The sequence below is a fragment of the Haliotis cracherodii genome, unplaced genomic scaffold (genome assembly GCF_022045235.1).
Source record: "Haliotis cracherodii isolate W230 unplaced genomic scaffold, xgHalCrac1.p SCAF_1, whole genome shotgun sequence".
In the NCBI taxonomy this organism is placed as follows: Eukaryota; Metazoa; Mollusca; class Gastropoda; order Lepetellida; family Haliotidae; genus Haliotis; species Haliotis cracherodii.
The window spans coordinates 66,211,589-66,233,603 of NW_027266264.1; the positions used below are offsets into that span (position 1 = coordinate 66,211,589).

The following is a 22,015-nucleotide window of genomic DNA, read 5'->3' on the forward strand; positions in this document are numbered from 1 at the left end:
GGCCGTTGTACGAAGCGATCTTAGATCAAGGTGATCGTAACGCCCATACCTAACATAGACTTACGACAGTCATAGCGCTAAGGTTGTTTTGTACAACGGCACCCAGATCTGGGCCCACTTGCACAAAGCGATCTTAGTGCTAAGATTATCGTAACTGCCATTCTTTAACATAGGCTTACGATAGACTTAGCGCTAAGAACGCTTTTTGCAAGTGGGCCCTGGTGAATAAGGTGGATGGGAGCAGCCACTGCATCAGAACTGGTGTGAACTGGAACATTGTCCTGAAGGAAGAGAACACCAAGAAGTTGGCATAATATTCACCATTCATAGTTGTTCCCATGGTAAATCATCAATGTGTATTATGCCTTTTCTGTACCACAAGAAATGGCCTTAACTTATTTATTGGGTCTGGTTGGTCTAAACCTCTTGGTTTTGGGAGACCAAATGGATTCTTTTTTGCTGTCGGGATCCTTGTGATGGAGTCAGGTCGACTCACCCATCAATAGCCAATGTCAGTATACTGTGTATACATATTTAATCTTCCTGTCTGGACAACTAGTGGTACATTCTTCATACTTGGTGTGTAAAATCGGACAGGTATATATACAAACGTCTCTTTTTTTTTATATTGTATTGTAACATATAGTGATATATTGTTATGGTTGTATGCTAGTTTTAAATATTAATCTGTGATATTCTAGTTTGTTTACTGTCCATTGATGACAGGTTTTTTTTAGTCTAAATATATGTATTCTTAATGCATAACTTCTTGTTACGATAAGGCTTAAATAATGCCTCACTCTCACTGAGTGTAATCATAGGCCACAATGATGCAGGTGATGAATGTTTACCACAAACATTTCTGTGGTGAAAAAACCCGCAAACAATAAAACAATATACCCAAGGTACTGGTAAATAAATATTTATTTTCGTACATAACAAAAACATACACTTTTCATAAATCAACATTCATTCAATATTTGACTACACAAACTTAAGAAATTGAGATAAATAGCAGGGTCCAACCAAGCCACTATTTGAGACTTGAGAAACAATGTCAATATCAGTTATCTTTCTCAACTAGTAATTTCAAAAGGAAGGATTTAACATGTTAAAATGAATTGTACACAAAGGTATTTCACACGAGTCCTTTCCTTAATGAACCTCTAAGCCTGTTCTAGCTTCAAGACAGCACACCAATTCCTCCACTATCCCCATGGCATTTGTTGGGATCCCCCAAAAGAGCACCCAGTGCAGTACTTCCAACTATTTTAACCCAAACAGTTGGCCCCTCACCTTAATAAATATGCAAAACATATTTTCTTTTGGTTCTAATTGTAGTTTTTATTGTCTACAGGTGTGCCATGAAGCATCAAATTAATGGAATACTATTTCCCATCCCCAAACATTAACATAGAATTAATCTTGTCAATCAATTAGCTGGAATCAATCATAGACTTAATAATATAAACAAATTCCAAGTTCAAGGAATTGACACCGTTTTGCAGCAGAGATGAAAAGATACAGATAGTATTCATTCCATTAGTAAATGAACTATAAAAAAAAATAATAATAATCCCTGAAGGTGTGTTATTCCAGTCCAACAGTTCCTCTGCGACTGTTGAGGGCTGTTGTATTTGTACCGAAACTGAAAATCTTATTCCACAACCGTATCACAAAGGGCCAACACATCAACCTTCTAGTCTTCTTACTTCATAAACAGTCTTGCTACAAATCAATTTTTCTTCCCACTCAAGTCAAATCCAAACAGGTTCCTGAAAATAGATCTGGTTTCATCGGAGTCACTCTTTGGAATAACCATGGCATCCCGTGGATCTGTGGATTGTCTCCCTTTGTTCTGCCACTGCTCATCAAACAATGTCAGATCATCTGTACAAGAAAATCACATGTCAGTGAATGGTGGTGTACTTTGCTGTCATCAGTATTTAAGCATATCACATCTTCAAGGAAACAAATGTCTTGTCCAGGTAAACCAGTGGTTGGTTGTTAGAACAATGACAAACATTTGTTGTGGTCGCACAATCCTGATTTAACAGTCAGCTTTTACAACATTCATGGGCTCAGTTACACAAAGTATTTGTAACACTACAACCATCGTAACTTCCACAGTTTCACATGGACTTGCGGTAGCTAAATTTGCTTTGTGAAAAGAGCACCTGGGGACCTGTTTAGCCCTGGGGGCCTATTTGGCTCTGGATTTTTTAGAAGTAGAAACACATTGTACAGTGGTCCCTCGCTACAACGCTACCAATGGGGTCCAAATAATTGGTGGGCGTTATAGACGATGAGCCGTTTGGCCGAGGCCGAGGCGGGGGAGCGCACTCGGCCAATCTCACGATCTTCGCCTTGTCTCGCACATTGATTATGCAATGAGAAGCGTTATGTGCAAATGAACAATGAACAACAATACAATCATGTCTGTGTAAAGCTCTCAGTATTAAAAGTGTACATAAATTTTGGGAGCCATGCGTTACCGCGCGTAGTAACCGAGGTAACGCTTTATCGAAAGCACAATAGCGAGGGATAACTGTATTCATAACAGACATTGTTGCAGAGTATTACACAAAACTGTTTAACGACATAATAGACTAAAGCGACCCATTCGTTACCTTCACAGTAAAGAGTGCAGGGAATGAGGTACTACCATGTGAAGCTTGCCTACAAAGCTTTGATGTAGATGTGCAGATGTGGCTCTTCAGGACAGGTGAGCTTAAACACCAATCTCAAAGCCACAACAGACAAATATTTACCTTTATCTATATTTTTCATTGTCTGATTCTCTTCAACAACACCAAACTCATCCTTCTTGGTCCGGATCGTGTGGGACTTGTCTCCGACTTGCCGAGTGACAGTTGTTTCTTCATTCCCATCAGAGTCTATCACCGTCTTCCTCTGTTCAAGTTTCTGTGGGGACATGAAAATATGATGAGTTAGTGACATGAAGTTACTGCTGTTATAAACAGCGGAGAAAGAATATCATGAACCAGCGGTCAAACAAATGTGGGACAGTTCACTGACATGGCATGTGTGGACTGACCTTTCATTTGCCCACAGTCATAATCCACTTGCCCAAATTTCATGTTTTTCTTATACTGCATTGACTGCATGCACAGATCAATGAACAAGAGTGAAGTACTTGTGATGAGACCCGTGAAGATCCGGGGTAAATAGGTCTTCAGTAACCCATGCTTGCGTAAAAGGCGACTATGCTTGTCGTAAGAGGCGACTAAAGGGACCGGGTGGTTAGGCTCGCTGACTTGGTTGATGGATGTCATTGTATACCAATTGCGTGGATCGATGCTCATAATGTCAATCACTGGATTGTCTGAATTTGTTTACACTCTCCTATGGAACACAACATCCTGATAACATCTACCAGGTATGTAGGTCTGCTTTACACAGTCAAGTTACATATTTCAAACAATCTTCACCATGCTCACTAGACATCAAGTATGGCTAATATCAACTTTGTACCTAATCATCATTAACACTTCCTGGGTTTGTGGTATACACTAATTCACAGATATATCTAGGATTCCAATCTAATTGCCCTTGGCAGACAAGTTGTTAACAAAAATTTAAAGTTCTTATGTTCCTATTTAACACTGTATTTTAACACTGAACTCAATGCAATAATCTAAAACCAAGCATCAAAGAACCTTCCTCTATATTGGTCAAGTTATCTACAAAGCTATAAATTAGTAACTATTAGAGCATGAATTGGGAAGCGCTTAATTTGGGAATTATACTGACATTAATTTTGCCTCTGAGGTCTATATAAATCCCTGTAATTCCTCAATCAACTGCAGTGTTTGAAATAATTTTAAAATCCAACAAGATAGTCGGGCAGGTGACCTATAAATGTTGCCTGTCCATCGTCAAAGATACCTGCCCGCATTCATACATTACAAATATTGAAAAATCGTGAAAAATTAAGAGACAAATCACGTCTTGATTCAGTTGAAGTGATGCCAACAAATACTTGAGAATCTACAAGGAGTTAAAATAAAACTGAAAGCATAAGTTGTCTTCAAATTATAGGAAGAAGCAAATTTTATGCAGCCTGACAGAAAAGTTATCAGACAGGGGCAGGCAGGCAAGCAGTTATTTTGGACACTGATCACCTGGGAATACACACAGCTGCTATGTGACGTATTTAAACAACAAAACAAGCCACAGCCTGGACCAAACAAGTGGGAACCTACCAATGCTCAGAGTGAGTGAGTGAGTATGGTTTTACGCCGCTTTTAACAATATTCCAGCAATATCACAGCGGGGGACACCAGAAATGGGCTTCACACATTGTACCCATGTCGGGAATCGAACCCTGGTCTTTTGCGTGACGGGCGAACGCTTTAACCACTAGGCTACCCGACCGCCCCTACTAGTGCTCAGACCAACCTATACAAGCTTTGCTGCCATCTACAGTATCAGGTTCTCAAATGTTCATGCATGGGATTGGGTTATTTAACTTCCATGAGTTTTACACGACCTTATTTCATTCATTAGCTGACAGACCACCTCCATGGTCTAGTGGATAGAGTGTCTGCCAGGAGATCTGAAGGTCGGGGGTTAATCCCTGGCCGTGTCATACCAAAAGACATTAAAAGATGGCATGCGCTGTTACCCTGGTGCGCAGCATTAAGGGATAAAACAAGGACTGGTTAGCTCGGAGTCATTATTCTGTGTCATGAGTGGGGTATCCATGTTAAACTGCGGCAGGTTATATGGGTAATACTACACCATATCACACACAGGTTCGATGCCTACTCATAATAATGAAAAGATAAATGTCATACCCCATCAGCTCCTCTTATGGTTGTTATGGAAACACTGCCGTGGTGAGAAAATATTCCAGGGCCGTGGGGAAACATCCCCCTTCTTTCTGGCTGCACTGGTGTTAGGATTCTTGATAGGTCCTTGCCTTCCACATCATTGTCCAGATCTAGACAAGACAAACACACAGTGAGTGAGGGAGGGAGGGAGGGAACGAGCCACTGAGATAGATCCAAGACAATAAAAACGTACGGACTATAATACTCTGAATTTAAGAAATTGATACTTACCGTATTCGACATAATAAGCTCGAAATTAAAAATACAGGGCTCTTATTAGAATATTATTTTGGTGAAAAAAACAGAGTTGAAAGATAAATTTCATTGTTTATCCTGACAGCCTGAAATGTTTATATACGAGAGATATATTTTTCCAGAATTTAATTGCCCATAATTAAGGGTGCATATAACACACGAGTGCGTATTAAACACAAATATATAAGTCTGGTGTACATTGATCTTTCGGAAGGGGTGCTAATTGGGACTGTTCACGAGCCAATATCTTAGCAAATATCGCTGTGGGCGCCTATTAGAGCGGGGTGCTTATTACGTCGAATACAGTAGTTTATATACAAAGATAAACATTATCAATAGAAATGTGTAAACCTGGTGCCCTTGTGTGGAAGTGAACCTGGGTCCTCCATATATGCCAAGACATGAAACACTATCAGTCCTTAAATTGCAAATAATTAACTTATGTATTTTTTTAATATTGTACCTACTGTTTAATCTGATCAAAAACTTCAATGCATTATTTTACTGTTGAATGCTGCCGACATAAAGTTATAACAATGACAATATTAAACAGGATTGCAAACCTTTGTCCACTTTTTCCTCTTGCTGTATTTGACCAAATCGGGGGACTGTGAAAAATCTCCTAAACTGAAAATATAAACATTTGTGTGATTATATATCACAGGCATGAAAACAGTTCACAAAACAAAGATCACTGAAAACATTTTTATTGTCTTGGATCTACAGTGTTTAATGTTTTACAACACAGTTAGCAATATTCCAGCAATATTATGGCAGCCTGTAGCTAATCAAGTCAGGGTCAAACAATCCAGTGACTAACAGAATCAGCAACAATCCATGTCTTTGGGGCACGATGGCACACAGCCAAGTGACAGAGTCTCCCCACTCGATCCTCATCTTTAACTTTAAATGTATGACTGTCCCTTCTCACCGTTATAGGCATGGCAGTTTAATAAACTGAGTGAGTGAGTGAGTGAGTGAGTGAGTGAGTGAGTGAGTGAGTGAGTGAGTGAGTGAGTGAGTGAGTGAGTGAGTGAGTGAGTGAGTGAGTGAGTGAGTGAGTGAGTGAGTGAGTGAGTGGCTTCAACACCATTGTGAACACTTCGACGACTAGCCTGCTTGGTTCAACAGTATTCCAGTCATATCATGGAATGTCAGCTTGATGTGGGGTCAGGGGATAGATTGTCTGCCCAGAGTCAAACCTTAAGACCTTAAATGATGGCAGTTGTTGTTACCCTGCCTGGCATTAAGAAAATATAACATAAACTGGTCGGTTTGGAGACAGTACACTGTGTCTGAGTGGGGTATCCATGTTAAACTGTGACATAGTATGTCACTCGGCTAGCACTATCGAACAGTTCCCAAACTACCCAGACTAGCACAAGTGTGTCAAAATATGCATGTTGCTATATAAGCAATAATTTTGAATGTGACGTTAAAGCCCATTACGCCTGACCCCACCTCACCTTGGCGTGGGAGGAAAGGCGGACGTGATACAGGTCACAAACACAAAACAAACACAAGAGCACATGAATGGTGCTGACAAAAATAGAAACATGATCAGGGGGAACCAGGATTCAAACCCACAATCATAGGTTGCTTGCACTCCTATGGGACACAACGATGACTCGGCTAACTGTGCCCCCATTAACTGAAGGAAGTAAGAGTGGACGGGCCATGTTTCAAGCTCTACCATGAGAAGTAAAGTATAGTACCAGTGATGGGGCATCAAGCCTAGGTTGGTCTTCCAGAGATGGACTGGCGGGACTTCCCTCCGACTGGCCCGGCTTCAGCATTTTGTCTCGGGGCTTCTTTGTTACAGCTGGTGCACTTGGCTCCCCTGGTTGCACTGGCAGACACAGAGAGGGGACAGAATGTGTACTAACTCTCAGCATTATTCATACGTGGTTTCTAACTTAACCTCAGCCACTACAGGCACAAATATGTCGGACACTTTGATCATAATGCAAACATGTCTGACACTTTCATCACTATACAAATATGTCAGGCACTTTGATCACTATACAAATATGTCGCACACTTTGATCACTATACAAATATGTCTGACACTTTAATCACTATCAAATATGTCAGGCACTTTGATCACTATACAAATATGTCGCACACTTTGATCACTATACAAATATGTCGGACACTTTGATCACTATACAAATATGTCGGACGCTTTGATCACTATACAAATATGTCAGGCACTTTGATCATAATGCAAACATGTCTGACACTTTGATCACTATACAAATATGTCAGACACTTTGATCATAATGCAGATATGTCGGACACTTTGATCACTATACAAATATGTCGGATGCTTTGATCACTATACAAATATGTCGCACACTTTGATCACTATACAAATATGTCGGACGCTTTGATCACTATACAAATATGTCAGGCACTTTGATCATAATGCAAACATGTCTGACACTTTCATCACTATACAAATATGTCAGGCACTTTGATCATAATGCAAACATGTCTGACACTTTCATCACTATACAAATATGTCAGGCACTTTGATCATAATGCAAACATGTCTGACACTTTCATCACTATACAAATATGTCGCACACTTTGATCACTATACAAATATGTCGGACACTTTGATCACTATACAAATATGTCGGACGCTTTGATCACTATACAAATATGTCAGGCACTTTGATCATAATGCAAACATGTCGGACACTTTCATCACTATACAAATATGTCAGGCACTTTGATCATAATGCAAACATGTCTGACACTTTCATCACTATACAAATATGTCAGGCACTTTGATCATAATGCAAACATGTCTGACACTTTCATCACTATACAGATATGTCAGGCACTTTGATCATAATGCAAACATGTCTGACACTTTCATCACTATACAAATATGTCGCACACTTTGATCACTATACAAATATGTCGGACACTTTGATCACTATACAAATATGTCGGACACTTTGATCACTATACAAATATGTCGGACACTTTGATCACTATACAAATATGTCGGACGCTTTGATCACTATACAAATATGTCAGACACTTTGATCATAATGCAGATATGTCGGACACTTTGATCACTATACAAATATGTCGGACGCTTTGATCACTATACAAATATGTCAGACACTTTGATCATAATGCAAATATGTCGGACACTTTGATCATAATGCAGATATGTCTGACGCTTTGATCACTTTACAAATATTACGGACACTTTGATCACTATACAAATATGTCAGACACTTTGATCATTATACAAATGATACTATCAGCTGTTGTATGGAATTTGTTTAAAATATCAAGATTGATCACTGTTCAGAAAAAGGCTATCCATGAATGGATGTGACACTGTCGCCAGGTAATAGCTGATAGATGGTCACCCATCCAAGTACTAACCAAATTCTGCAGCTCCATGGCCAATATAGACCTTATTTCCATATTTGAGACACCTCTTATTGCAACCAGAGGGAAGAACCTATTTTGCCAAAGATGTGCTTCAGGATTGTTAAGTTCTTAGTACTAGGTAAAATATTTCATTAAAGGATATGTTTTTCTTGTATACAGACACTACAATGAGCATGATCAGTAGATTACCGGGATAAGAATAAAACTATTATGTCCGAGCTTTGATTGAAGCAGCCATAAAATCTCTATATCAGTCTATCATACCCTCCAATCAATATTTTCTATCATTGCACCTGCTCTATTTAGTCTAAAGTCACCAAAATGTAACGAACAGTGTCCGAACTCAAAATCAAGGCAAAACAGAGATCAATTTAGTATGTTTCGCCACAACAAGGTGGCCTAATGCTAGTCTAGAGCTCCACGCTACCTGAAGGAAAGTCCACTGCTCCGAACTGTTTGAACATTTCCTCCATCTGCTGATGGAGACTGTCCATCTGTTTCTGCATTTCGTCATGGAAGTGATGGAACATGTGGTCTGTGTCAGTGCCATCATCATATTCAGCAAAATCATCATCATCGTCATCAAAGAATCTGTACAAATGAATATGTATCATTGTCAAATGATGTCACGTCCTACTGCACATGTGAAAGCCAAACAACCCTCAGGCCTGGTCATATTAACTTGTGTCAGAACTGTTATACTGTCTTCAGTGTCTTCAGGATGTACCAACTTTGAAAGTAAGCCATAATGTTCTACATTTGTTTTTCCAAATGATGAGTAAGATGTTTGTGGCGATAATCAAAATAGTGAATATGACCTGTCATTGAATAGAGTCAACTTCTTATCAATACCACAAACTGCTGTTTATGTACCAGTATATATAAAGCATGTCAAAACTCAAAACAATTCATATTCATAATGTCAACTGAAGAGAATTATGATTAGTCAGCGTTAGAAATTGGCACTAGTCCTGTAGTCCTTGCCCAACTGCCCAATAGTTAAGGTATCATAAGGACCAGTAGAAATTTTTCATTTTTAAAGGTATTGCTCTATGTTATCATTGTAAGGACCAGTGGACTAGAAATGTTAGTTTTTACTGCTGTAAAGTGGCACACGATTTGACCTAAGAAATTCAAAAATGATATTCATAACCATGATAGGTGAGGTGAAATTGGGTTTAACGTCACGTCCAAGATTATTGCACTTATATAGCGAGGTGCATGCACGTGTGTGTGTGTGGCTGCTTGTACTAGTCCGGACTGATGCTGATTTATAGTGCTAGCACACTGAGATACCATGCCGCAGTTTAACATAAATACCCAACTCTGACACAGTATACTGATTCCGAGCCGACCAGTCCTTGTTTTAGCCCTTAAATGCCGAACACCAGACAGGGTAACACCAAGTACCATCGTTTAACGTCTTTTGGTATTACGCGGCCAGGGATCAAACCCCGGACCTTCCGCTCTCCGGGTGGACGCTCTAACACTAGACCACGAAGGCTGTCTCTTAACCATGATAACAATACAGTACAAAATCACTGCAAACTATGCCTGTGTTCTGAAATAAGGTATAGAGCTTAAGGGCTACTTTCAATTATTTTAGTCTCAGAATGAATAATGAAAGTTGTCAACAAAACTGTTCATTTTGCTACTGTGATCAATATAACTTGTACCGTGAATTTGGAGAATACTCTATTCTGACAGGTAAGTCAGAGATTTAAATTAGATCTCAAGTTTAAGGGACCCAGAGAGATTTAAATTTGGTACTTTTCAATGTCCAACTGTCACATCATATCTTTTGTGTGACAGTGAGCAGTGTGACAACTGACATAAGTGCAGAACCTGGCAAGGTTTGCTTTATTTTTCCCTAGGGGTGCTAACTGATTACAAAGTAACTGTGCTACACACCTTAAATGCCTGCCATACATGCCATACATGTAACTGTAATATAAACTATAACAATGTAAACAAAACACTGTTTGAGCACATGTCCAGTTCTAAATTCAACTTAGCATTATTAAATCTATTTAAAACCTAGTTCTACATTGAAAATACAATACATGTATATTTATATCCTAATTAATCTATTAATCAAACAGATAGCAATTCAGAACCAGATTCTGAAAAAAAAACAAAGATTAACCAAAAGAAACTTGTTCTGAAACAATAGTTTTTTAAACAAAAACATCCAAAGTTCCGCTGAGAACTTATCATCCCCAACAAATCATGTATACACCTGTAGTACATCTGGTCCACAGCTACCAGCTGGTTCCCTTCTGGCAACAGGAACATTTTCACAACTCAACAATCCACTGAACACTTATTGACCAGGATTACGCTTCTGGGGAAACATATACAGTCAATGGACACTACAATTATCAGCAGAAACATATACCGGTAGATGACCCTGGTAGACATTAGGGCTCTTACGATTCACTCGCGTATTCAGTGAATCGAACCGTATCCATTCATGAATTGAATTCGTTAATTGTGGCCACTAGAATCGAATATTTATGAATATGCAATCATGTGCATTTACATACCCTGTACCTAAAAATATCCATAAGAACATATTATATGCAAAGATGTCTTCAAAAGACAACACTCTCATAATATTTAATTTGACAGTATTGTGGTCACTGGTCATTGTCACATTTGTGCAGATACTAGTTCCTGGAAAAGTGCAGTATATAAATGTATAATACATTAATAATTAACAAACCATTTCAAATAATCTATGTTGTTATTGTTTCACTGAATATAACAAAAAATACATCAACTGCTGACTTGTTATTGTATTTATGAATTGCTATTCGTTGTTACCCTATATGCATGATACGAATAGTATTCGCCTCATAGTGTATTCGTTGCAGCCCTAGTAGACATCTCCTGCTAACCGCCCTGTTCCACTATTGAGCACTCCCTATCCAAATTTCAGACAATCTGTAAGAAATTTTAATAAGCATACCCTACGAAGTCCAAACATTTACATGACAGTCAGTATTTGTTTGTCTATATTACAGATGTTTACAGAAAACAGCAGTGTAGAAGGGATATATAATTGTCTTGTAACTATTATCAAAAAAATGTTAGCTTCACCAACATTTGAACTAAACTTTCACTAACACCCAGTCACGAACAGGTTAACTTGTGCCTGGTTTTAACAAGCCCCCATCAGCTGCCAAAGTGTTATCTGGGAGCATGGTACAAAACGTAATCAGTGACTTAATCACTGATTTAATCATACATCTTTATCAAAATAGATTGTGACCAAAACAAACTTTACTTGGGTATGGTTTCAGTAAGCGCTGCCCCTTGCCAACATGCGCTTATTACGCCGAATACTGTAACTTAATTAGTTTACCAAGCCCTAATCATTGATCACGTAATCAGCTCCCAAAATATTATCTGGGGTGGGGGGGTATATAAATAAACTAATCTAATCACTTGTTTAATTATCATTATCAAAACAGGTAAAGACCAAAATGATCCCACACCATAACTAAACTCAAAAGCTTTACTAGTCCGGGTAAAAACTTGCAGGCTAGTTTTTTTTACTTGCAGGCTAGTTTTTTTTACTTGCAGGCTAGTTTTAACTTTTAACCCTGCTGCCATTATGGCCCTCAGATCTTGGTAATCATTCATTCTAAATTTCTATACATTTTAAATTTGAACACATAGACACTGGTTGTGGCATTTCAAGGACTTGTAATAAATTTGCTGTGACAGTCTATTTCCTCAAGCCTAGAATCTTCTTAACATTGCACTCAGTAATATTCAAGCCATATGAGGGAGGCCTTTAAATGATCAAGTATGGACAAGAAAAACCAGTGACTGATATTAGGAACAAACCTTGCCATTGGGGTGTAATACTACTACATGTACTACTAATAATGATTAAAAATAATAATAATAATAACAATAACAATAATGCAAAACACAGCAGATGAACATTTATATAGACACAACAGAGAGGGGACAGTCAGATGACAAAAATATACACATGCAGAGGACATAATGGGGGCAGAAAATAAAACAGGCTTGTATGGATTAATTACAGTAGAACATAGATATAACGAACAACAAGGGACCAGAGAAATCAGTTTGTTATATCTGTTGTTCATTACATAAGTTTTCTCTCGGGAACGTCCCCCATCTTGGATAAAACAAAACACAATATGTGTAATTGCAGCACTGACTTGTATTAGCAGTTATCACTTCATAGCATTCAATTGATAAAATTTCATAACATTCATTTAATAACTCTTACTATCGCCCGCCATGATAGCATGTGCAAATGAACTGACACTTTGACACCATCTCATAAAATTTATATATTTCATGTCTGTTTTACAAACAAGATTAGTCCAATAACATGTACAGGTAAGATTAACACAATGCAATAACATTGTTTAACAAGGTTGATCTGTCACTGCTGATTGCGTACAGTGACACTTTACACTGTGTGAGATTTATCAGTTCGCTATACACGTGACTAATTAATGGTAGATTGGCTTGTCGGTGATCAGATATCAGTTCGCTATATCCGTTAGTTTGCTGTAGGGCGTCCCTTATGAACGTAAATGTTATATAACATTATATAGGAGATAAACGGGGATTTGTTGTATCCTTTTGTTCGCTCTGTCTGTGTTCTACCGTAATATGTTAGGCAATACAAATCAGAGCCTGCTACCTGTAATGTAGTTGTGGGCCGCTGTGACAACACATTTTACAAAAAGGCCTGATTGTATTCCTATCTGATTCAAGATCCGGGGTAGAATAGGTCTTCAGCAACCCATGCTTGCCGTTAAAGGCGACTATGCTTGTAGTAAAAGGTGACTAACGGGATCGGGTGGTCAGGCTCGCTGACTTGCGTAACCCAAATTCTGTCGATCCATGTTCATGATGTAATTCACTGGATTGTCTGGTCCAGACTCGATTATCTAATACCCTGAATCTCAAAGGTGATATTCTGTATGAACTCAACGTATATGACTAATACCAATGACTGAGTATATCATTTTGTTTTAACATTATTTTGATCTTACAAAATATGAAATAAGCATATATGAATATATTTGTTATTGGTCAACAGGCAGTTTGCAAAAATGTCGAACAATTTGTTCAAAGTCCAAATGTACCAGGATCCTTTAAGAAAAGTCTGACAAATCCCAAATATATCAGAGATGTTTGGTCAAGGATCATTCACTGCCATCCCATCTGCTGATGAATATTACAGGTTTTAGGCCTATATTACATAACGTCAAAGCCAACTACAGAATCACCTGTCATTTCTGTGTCGTTCTGACCCATCAAATCGATGTCTGTTAAATCCAAATATTCCACGAAAGAGATCTCTTGGGTCCATGGCTAACTCTTAACACAACTCCCCGCTACCTCAGCTACGTCTTGTTTCAGATATATATCCTTGCATCATCTAAAACGGCCTCGGGATTGTTCCCATCGCCATCTTTGGCCGAGCATTTATTATTGCAAGGGATTAATACTACAACAATACTTGAAATAAACACAATTATACCTTTTCCCTCTATATATATCTACCAAACATGTTATACGCCTCCAACCGAAAATACTGATTCTAGAAAGCTAATCTAAAAGGCACGGTTTCAATGCGTAGCGTTTACACTAAATGATTTCTCCCTCACCTCCAACCTTTGACAGGTCATTTAGGGTCAAGGGGCACGAGCTAATGTCTGGAGTGTTATAACATTGCATTTACCGACAGTGCGAGAACAGACGTTGTCAACTGCAGGCAGACGAGAGTCGCTTTACTGTAGGCTTCGTTCAGTCAGTAAACATGGGTGAGCAAAAACGTGACGACAACTACTACCACGACATAGCCAAACAAACAGTAGCAACATGTCGAGGATATTACAACGATGACAGTGGATGGGAGGTAGCAAAGAAAACGGTATGTCAGTGATTCGATAATATATTGATTTTGTTACATTGTGATATAAATTTTTGGAGCGTTATGACATTTATTGGACTTATCGCTGGTTTATAATGCGTTGATATCCATTCAACATGTTATCGTATTAGGATGAGAAATGAAATTAAAGATTCATAAATTATATTAGAAGGTCAAATTGTTTCTTTGAAAATAAATATAGTATTTTATGGTTATTATTGTTTAAGGATATTTTATTTTGTTCAATCAAATGACGTCGATTATTATTATTATTATTATTATTATTATTATGGGGGGGTGGGGGGTGGGGTGGGCTTTTGAGAAGTATTGAAATATGAAAACTAATTTATAGTGAATCAATATCATTAACAAAGAATTCATTCAATATCACAAGTCCAACATTCATGTTTTCATGAAACTGGGATTTATTAAGAAAATTTGACTGTATTAGTTTTTACAATTTATCCCAAATCACGGTTTAGTTGTCTAATGGCCATTCCTAAGACTGATAAGTCTAATGCTTTGGTAATTATCACAGTTCTTATAAACACAATTTTATTTTTATTTTTCATGACAAAAACTGAACAGCCAATTTCTTAAGTGTAAATTAATAAATATGAACTTTATGTACATGCAGGTTTTTTTCAAAACTTGCATCGTGGTATGCATGGATTTTGGAACTAATGAGGAATAAGTCTATTTTTCACATCGCAGACGTGTCCGGATCATAACTCTCTCCTGTACATACATAACCCAGTCAAATAAGTCCTCGTATTACACACTCTGCCAAACATCATGGCATTCTCACTGGAAATAACTTTCAAAAAGTGACAACCCATCAGGTCATATCAGTTGTTTATGTACCCAATAGATTGTTTTTCATGAACCTTAATGTGTATTTTTAAGTTTTATCATGTACTTTTAGTGTCTGTAAATAATTTTCTTGGAGGGAACAACACATTTATCTTGAGTTATGAATGAAAATTGTGTTACATAAACATTAAACATTCTGATTTATTGCATTTATATCCTGTTTTGCACCACTTCTGAATGCCATAACAATTCTCATCATTAGGCTTCAGAAAACACATTAATGTTTCTCCTCACAATTCTTTACTCAGTGGTTTGGCAAACTTGTATTTTTCATCATCACGTGTGTTATCATTTTGATGTCCGTCATTTGAGTTTCAGAATTTTGAATGTTTCCATCTTTCAACATTTCGTGTTTGCCAGAACACAAAAAACTGCATTGCACTGACTCATTCTGTCTTTATCATGAAATGAAACTTTGTAATAGAACACATTAGAAACTGGATTTAGATTTAGCATATAAATATATAAAAAAATGAGGGAGTGTAAGAATTTAAGTTTTGGGCGGTGATCATAGAAGAAACAAGATTTTGATGGCCTTCCTCAAGTTGATGTTTGAAGCAGGCAATCACAATGAGCCTTGTTTAGAGGTCACGTAGTCAATATGCATAATATCTTGAAGGAAATTGAAACTTTCGGTTTATATTCAACAGCATTATCACGATACTTAAATGTTTTGTTTTCCACCGTAACTGATTTACATAAATTTAAGCCTCATTTTCACTGACAGTGCAATCCATTGTAATATCATAATGTCAGTGTACTAAGTTCAAGTGCTGAGAAACCTGTGGAGATCTGGGTAGAGGACATGCCTTCAGCAACCCATACTTGTTGTAGGAGGCGACTAACGGGATCAGGTGGTCAGGCTTGCTGACTTAGTTGATGCATGTCATCGTATCCAAATTGTGTGGTTCAATGCTCATGATCTCAATCACTGGATTGTCTGGTCCAGACTCGATTGTTTACAGACCGCTGTCATATAGCCGGAATATTGGTGAGTGAGGCGTTAAACAAAAAACAAACAAACAAACAAACAAGTGCTCAGGATCAGGAAGAAAAAAATAATTCTTGAACGCATTCATTTAAGAAAACTAAACCTTTCCTCAGCTGTTACGTAGATATGTAGTTATGTAATTGATAACACATCTATTTCATGGAGCCCCCACATGTACACGCAGCCTATGAGAAACATGTTTCTACTAAGTAGGCAGGATATGATGTGCGATCTGTGGAAGCCATGACATTCTGTGCAAGGAAGTTGGGGAGAGAGGAGGGTCCATTCATAAGACCTCACACTGTTTGCAGGGTTGAGTAATAGCGACTGACGTACACAGAATTCTTGGCCTTCCCAACGCCCTCAACTGTATGGTGTTATTGTGATTTATGGACTGGGTCTGTGAATGTTGTGTCATTAACTCAATTGCCCTAGTACTTGTCTTACTTCACTTGGCCCTCATGGGAACTTTGTTGAATTAGCTATTTGTAATGTGAGTTTAGTTGACTTCAGGTCATATCAAAAGGGTTGCAAGTTTTATTCAATAGGTTTCAATACTAAGTAATTGTGGAGACAATGATCTGTATTTATAGAACATTGTTTGGTATTGTTGTTAAATTTCAAGGATTGGTTACCATGAACTTCTTTTGACATTGGTTACCATGAACTTCTTTTGACACTGGTATGGAATTATTTGATGTGTTTGTTCAGGTAGTATAAAATATGGTGGGGCCACTCTCTTTGTGAATCTCGTGTGAAACTTGATTGGTGATTTTAACAAGGAGGGTACTCCCTTTTCTTAGGGTTTAAAAATAGAAAATGAAATACCGGTAGTTCAAAAGACATGTTAATCAGTTTGCATTATCATTACCTAAGGTTTGCATCAGTGATAGATTTTAGAATGTAATACTTATCAATGTTATCAGATGTCATTTTTGAAATGAAAATGTTGGTTTACCTTTCATCAATTTAAATCACCAGATATATCCAATTAAAGACAGGAGTTAAACAGGTTCCTTTCCTATCTGTGTGGGGATTTTACTAATTCAGTGTAATAGAGGAGTCTGGCTTTAGTTTCAAGCCTGACTTGCTAAGCCTTGGTGGTCCGAAGAGCCAAGAGTTGATCAAAGTCTTTATTTAGCAACCTTATCAACCTGTTTCCTGCTCTCTAAAACACTGAATTAAATTTCTGCCTGGCAATGCTACTGTTTGGGCACACCAGGGCTTGTTCCTAAGGTGTATTCAGTGTGCTTGAAGATTGTCAATTTCTGAACCAACAAAGACTCATATCTAAAGTGGATCCATATTGATATTGATTTCCGTTGAAACTTGACACAGTTTGGTATTAATAACTGGTGTTCAATTGGGTTTGAAAGATATGATACTTAAATAGATGCTTTTGGCACAATTATCAATTTGATAAGATAACTGCAAGATAAAAATATTTTGTTTAAGTAGTTTATGATTAGACATGTGAAGTTTAGACAGTATCTCTGATACAGTTCGAGGCACCATAGGGATTCTTGGTTAGATCCCATCTTATTCCTGTTGTAAGAGATGATACAAGTGGGATAGGTTGGTTACAAAGTGTGACCTGGCTGATTGACTTGACAGTGATGACTTGATTGTAGGTCATGCTATTTACCACTGGTTTAGCTCACTCACTCACTCACTCACTCACTCACTCACTCACTCACCCACCCACTCACTCACTTTTTATCTTTTGCTGACATAATCACACGTAGCAAATGTTGCATTTTTGCTACATCCTACCACTCGCTTAAAGCTTCCATCTATATCATTATTATTTAATAGCCTTGTTCGTATTAAGTAGAAACATCTGTATTAAAGAGAATGTAATTAATGATAGTCTTACATATTTGATATCAGCTGATAATGGATAACTAGCCTAATGATTACTTAATTCATATGTAATGAAAAGGATTATTGTATATTCAGGGTGAAAATTAATTTTAGTTTCAGATTAGTTATTAAACCAAATGAACCAACAAGTGATAAGAAAGAAATACAAACCTGATAACATAATTGTAGATCTAGCGTAATCGTAAACCAACAGGATGACCTTGTTTGCGGGGGAAAAGCACTTGCTAGACATGGTAATTGCACTGCTATGTGAACCTACGTTTACCTACACACTTGAATAAACAATCAAGTTTAAAACTGACTTTGGCACAACATCCGAATTTCGCATATACAAGACAAAAGGTTATAATAGTATGATTAGACAAGCTTAACTGACAGTGTGCACTTGGCAACAACATTTTGGAAGAACCAAATAAATTATTGTTTTCTATATTTTTATTTTTTTTCTACCTATTGACCAGGATTTGTAAATATGAACTCTATAAACAAACAAATATAAAAAGTTGACCTATTTTGAAACTGGTAGTACAATATCCTACATCTGAGTGAAGGATTTATTGTTATGAATCATTGATATTTGTACAAAGCTGATTGGTCAGTTATGTCACTGCCTAGACCAATTACAAGGACTTGTTATGGTTAATTGCCCAATTCTATCATCTTACTATAGTTATATGCCATAACAGATCAACTACAGTGATATGAAAGAATCGATATTCTTTAACTTCTTTTGACTAGCATATAATCTGTAACTCCTCTGCAGCTCATTAGGTATTCTCTAAATAGTGTACAATCCTTTCCCCACATTTCAAATTCTTGACATAGCACAGCGTCTATATCTGATTCAGGTGCACAGAGCCTCTAGTGAAACCCACACCTTTACTTTCAGCTGTTAATGCATAATGAGTTTCTCAAAGGAACAATTTACACGACATGTTGCACATAACAAGGAGCATGGAGCTTTTTGACTCAGGGATAAGCATGCGGCAACACAAACAGACAAACTAGTACAATATGGCACGGACAATCGAGCCAGGCACTCTATGCATTAACATCCCTTTGTCAATCCCTTGCCTTCCCACCTTGGCTTCACTCTTCAAGAACAGAGTGCAGCAGTATTTGTCATAGTCAACAGTGTTAGCTGAGGCAGGCGGATCCTGTACAACAGAACTATATAAGTAATATCCTGACATGACAGAACTGTGTATATTTTAGCATAAACTCTCTTTATGATTGTTGCCACTTCTATTGCACCAAAAACCCAGGTTTTTTTTTTTTTATGTCTTGTTGGTCTATTCCAAAAAAAATAACACGGGTTTGGGGTTTGGGTTAATTTGAGGTTAATTTGTTAAACCTCTTGAAGTTTTAACAAAAGTATTTAAAAAAGCATACTTTCAATGACATACATTTTGTACATTTTTTTTTTTTCACATTTCTTGTATTTAGGAAAAAAGATCAGATATACAATTTTTTCTCAGAAATAAGTTAATTGGAAGATACACAATAAATTGGCCTGGTAATGGAGAAAAGATAAGATATATATATAATTTTTTCTTGGTAATGAATTAATTGGAAGATTGCATAATTTATACCTGTACACATGTGATTAAATGACAAGAATCACAGCCAAATATTTAGATATTGTCATTACTGTGTTTAGATAACAAACGTGTTCCCACGTGTGTATAGAGTTTCACTTAATAGGCTGAGTTTCACAGATTTGATTTCAGCATTGAAGCCAAAACCTATCCTGATTTCTTGCGAAGACGTTATTTATCTAGACACAACTGGGCGTAATTCTTGAAACACAATGACACTATCATTATCTTAAGTGCAATTTCCTTGTGTATCTGTCCATTATCTTTCTTAAACATTTTACCTTATCGTTGTTGTTTGAAAGATTTAATGTGAAGAAATGGTGATAAGGTCCGAAATTATATTTAGCATGAATGACCATGAGAGTCAGGTGTTTTAAGCCTAAATCTACGTGAGGCCTGCTCATTAAGCTGAGGTTAGCAGTATGTAGGTCTAGACACCATGAATGCCTGTTTGCCATTGACACCTTTGTGTACCTGCTGATTAACTTGATTCGTGTTTCACACCTGTTCCACACCTGTTCCACTGATGCATGTTGGGATACACAATCAGTTTAATTGACCTTTGAACACCCTGTCATTGTAAAACTTATTGACATCAGTTTTTTTAATGACTTTGCATTTCTTGAGGGTTGGTTAATTATAGGAAAAAAATATTGATACAAGGAAATAATGGACAATTAATTAGAAAATTGATACATAATTTATTTTAATTACCTCATTCAAGACTAAATTTGGATGAACTCTTTAAATAGCTCTAGATCAACTAGTGTGTTCACCAGGTTCACAATCCTTTGGGTAGCAAGTATTTTTTGTTTTGTTTTCAGTAATGAATTCAAACTAGTCTGAACTGAACAGAATATTCTACTCTTGTAGGAAATATGTAATCATTAAAGAATGCAATTTCTTTCAATCAGGAAGTGAAGAAAAACTATTTCCTCAAGCGTTGACGTGACTCAGGCATCAATAATCTGGCTCTTATTGACAAATGCTTTTTGGAATCAAATTGCAAATAAAAGTGTTGATAGTTATGATAAACGGTATGCAGACATGGTGATGACATTACTGATATACAGATCTGCCATGATGACATGGGAAGGAAGAAAGGGGGCTTTCCGTCCACATGTGAAATCATTTCTATTTTTGTTTAACCTCTCATAAAAAGAAGCTGTGTGCACAAGTGTGTTGTTTTATTTGAATAAGCTTGTATAGGCAGCGAGGTCTGGCATTCTTTCAATTGAATGGTAAATTTCACCTGGTCAACGATACAGGCAGCTTGTGTGACCTGTAGGGCTGACATTTCAACATGCACAGAACAATGCGAACAAGTGTGTCTTTTAAAAGTGGCTGGACGTGAAGTCTAAGACTTTGTGGAGGGACATTTCACAATTTAGATTTTTCTGTATCTCTTCTGTATCCTGTTAAGAGTGAAAACCTAACTAAATAATCGTAATTTTGATGTCTTATTTAGATATTTATGACATGAAATGTATGATCAAATTGACATGAATACCGATACGCAACTGCTGAAAATATTGATCATTATGGTATCTATATCTAATATTGTATTTTTTAGATAACTAACCTTTTAGTCACTACCACTAATGACATGTCTATTCTCGGTATTTACCCTAACATGACATGTAAATAAACCATCTGTGATGCTCATGATGTCAATCACTGGCTTGTCTGGTTCAGACTCAATTATTTACAGACCACTGGAATGTTGCTAAATACAGCATTTAACAACTAACATACAAACAATCTTTACTGCTGAAAATGTTTATCATTATTGTATCTATTGCAGTATTTGTAGCATGAAGAAATGTTCCAGTAAGATACATATACTTGTACTTTTCATGAAGAAAAGTTGGTTATTGAGGTGCTCGGATAACATGTTTATTTGGTTGGCGATGAGTTGTGCATGCTTTGCCAGGTGAAGGTGTAGGGGGTCGGTAGGTAGGAAGATAACTGGTTTCCACTCCCAAGATGAACAGTATCTCTTAGATATGGCACTGCAGTCTCCATGCATTCATTGATGGACCCATCCTGAAATGTTTGTGGATATAAGATATTGCACTTAAATTCAGACATTTTCCAGGAGTCATTTCCACGAATATCTTTTTCGACTGTTTTCTTTTTATTATTTTTTTTAGTCTGTTTACAAGAAAATGAAGGCAATAAGTAAACATCAACATAAAATCTG

The 22,015-nt window shown here is 37.2% G+C and overlaps 2 protein-coding genes across 2 annotated transcripts in view; one reads left to right on the top strand and one right to left on the bottom strand.

Moving 5' to 3' along the window:
* Positions 1–915: 915 nt before the first annotated feature.
* Positions 916–14,003, bottom strand: LOC139467424 (HCLS1-associated protein X-1-like). Its single transcript, XM_071248990.1, has 7 exons — positions 13,820–14,003; positions 8,959–9,122; positions 6,827–6,960; positions 5,675–5,738; positions 4,821–4,966; positions 2,772–2,925; positions 916–1,890 (listed from the first exon to the last, which is right to left on the bottom strand). The coding sequence occupies exons 1-7, from the start codon at positions 13,900–13,902 to the stop codon at positions 1,736–1,738; spliced, it is 900 nt and encodes a 299-aa protein (XP_071105091.1). The 5' UTR covers positions 13,903–14,003; the 3' UTR covers positions 916–1,735.
* A 241-nt stretch (positions 14,004–14,244) lies between these two features.
* LOC139459078 (stAR-related lipid transfer protein 5-like) overlaps positions 14,245–22,015 on the top strand; it is an 88,350-nt gene continuing 80,579 nt past the window's right edge. Inside the window, exon 1 of the mRNA XM_071240558.1 lies at positions 14,245–14,466. Within this exon, the coding sequence (XP_071096659.1) occupies positions 14,353–14,466 (114 nt within the window). The 5' untranslated portion in view covers positions 14,245–14,352. The remainder of the gene's footprint in view (positions 14,467–22,015) is intronic.

What these genes read in the sequence shown, in the direction of transcription:
- LOC139467424 (XM_071248990.1), bottom strand. Translation starts at nt 13,902, where the DNA reads ATGGACCCAAGAGATCTCTTTCGTGGAATATTTGGATTTAACAGACAT. An exon ending in GGCTTGATGCCCCATCACTG is followed by an intron (nt 5,739 to 6,826) that starts GTACTATACTTT and finishes TTATATTTTCAG; the next exon opens with TTTAGGAGATTTTTCACAGT. An exon ending in AGAGGAAAAAGTGGACAAAG is followed by an intron (nt 4,967 to 5,674) that starts GTTTGCAATCCT and finishes TGTCTTGTCTAG; the next exon opens with ATCTGGACAATGATGTGGAA.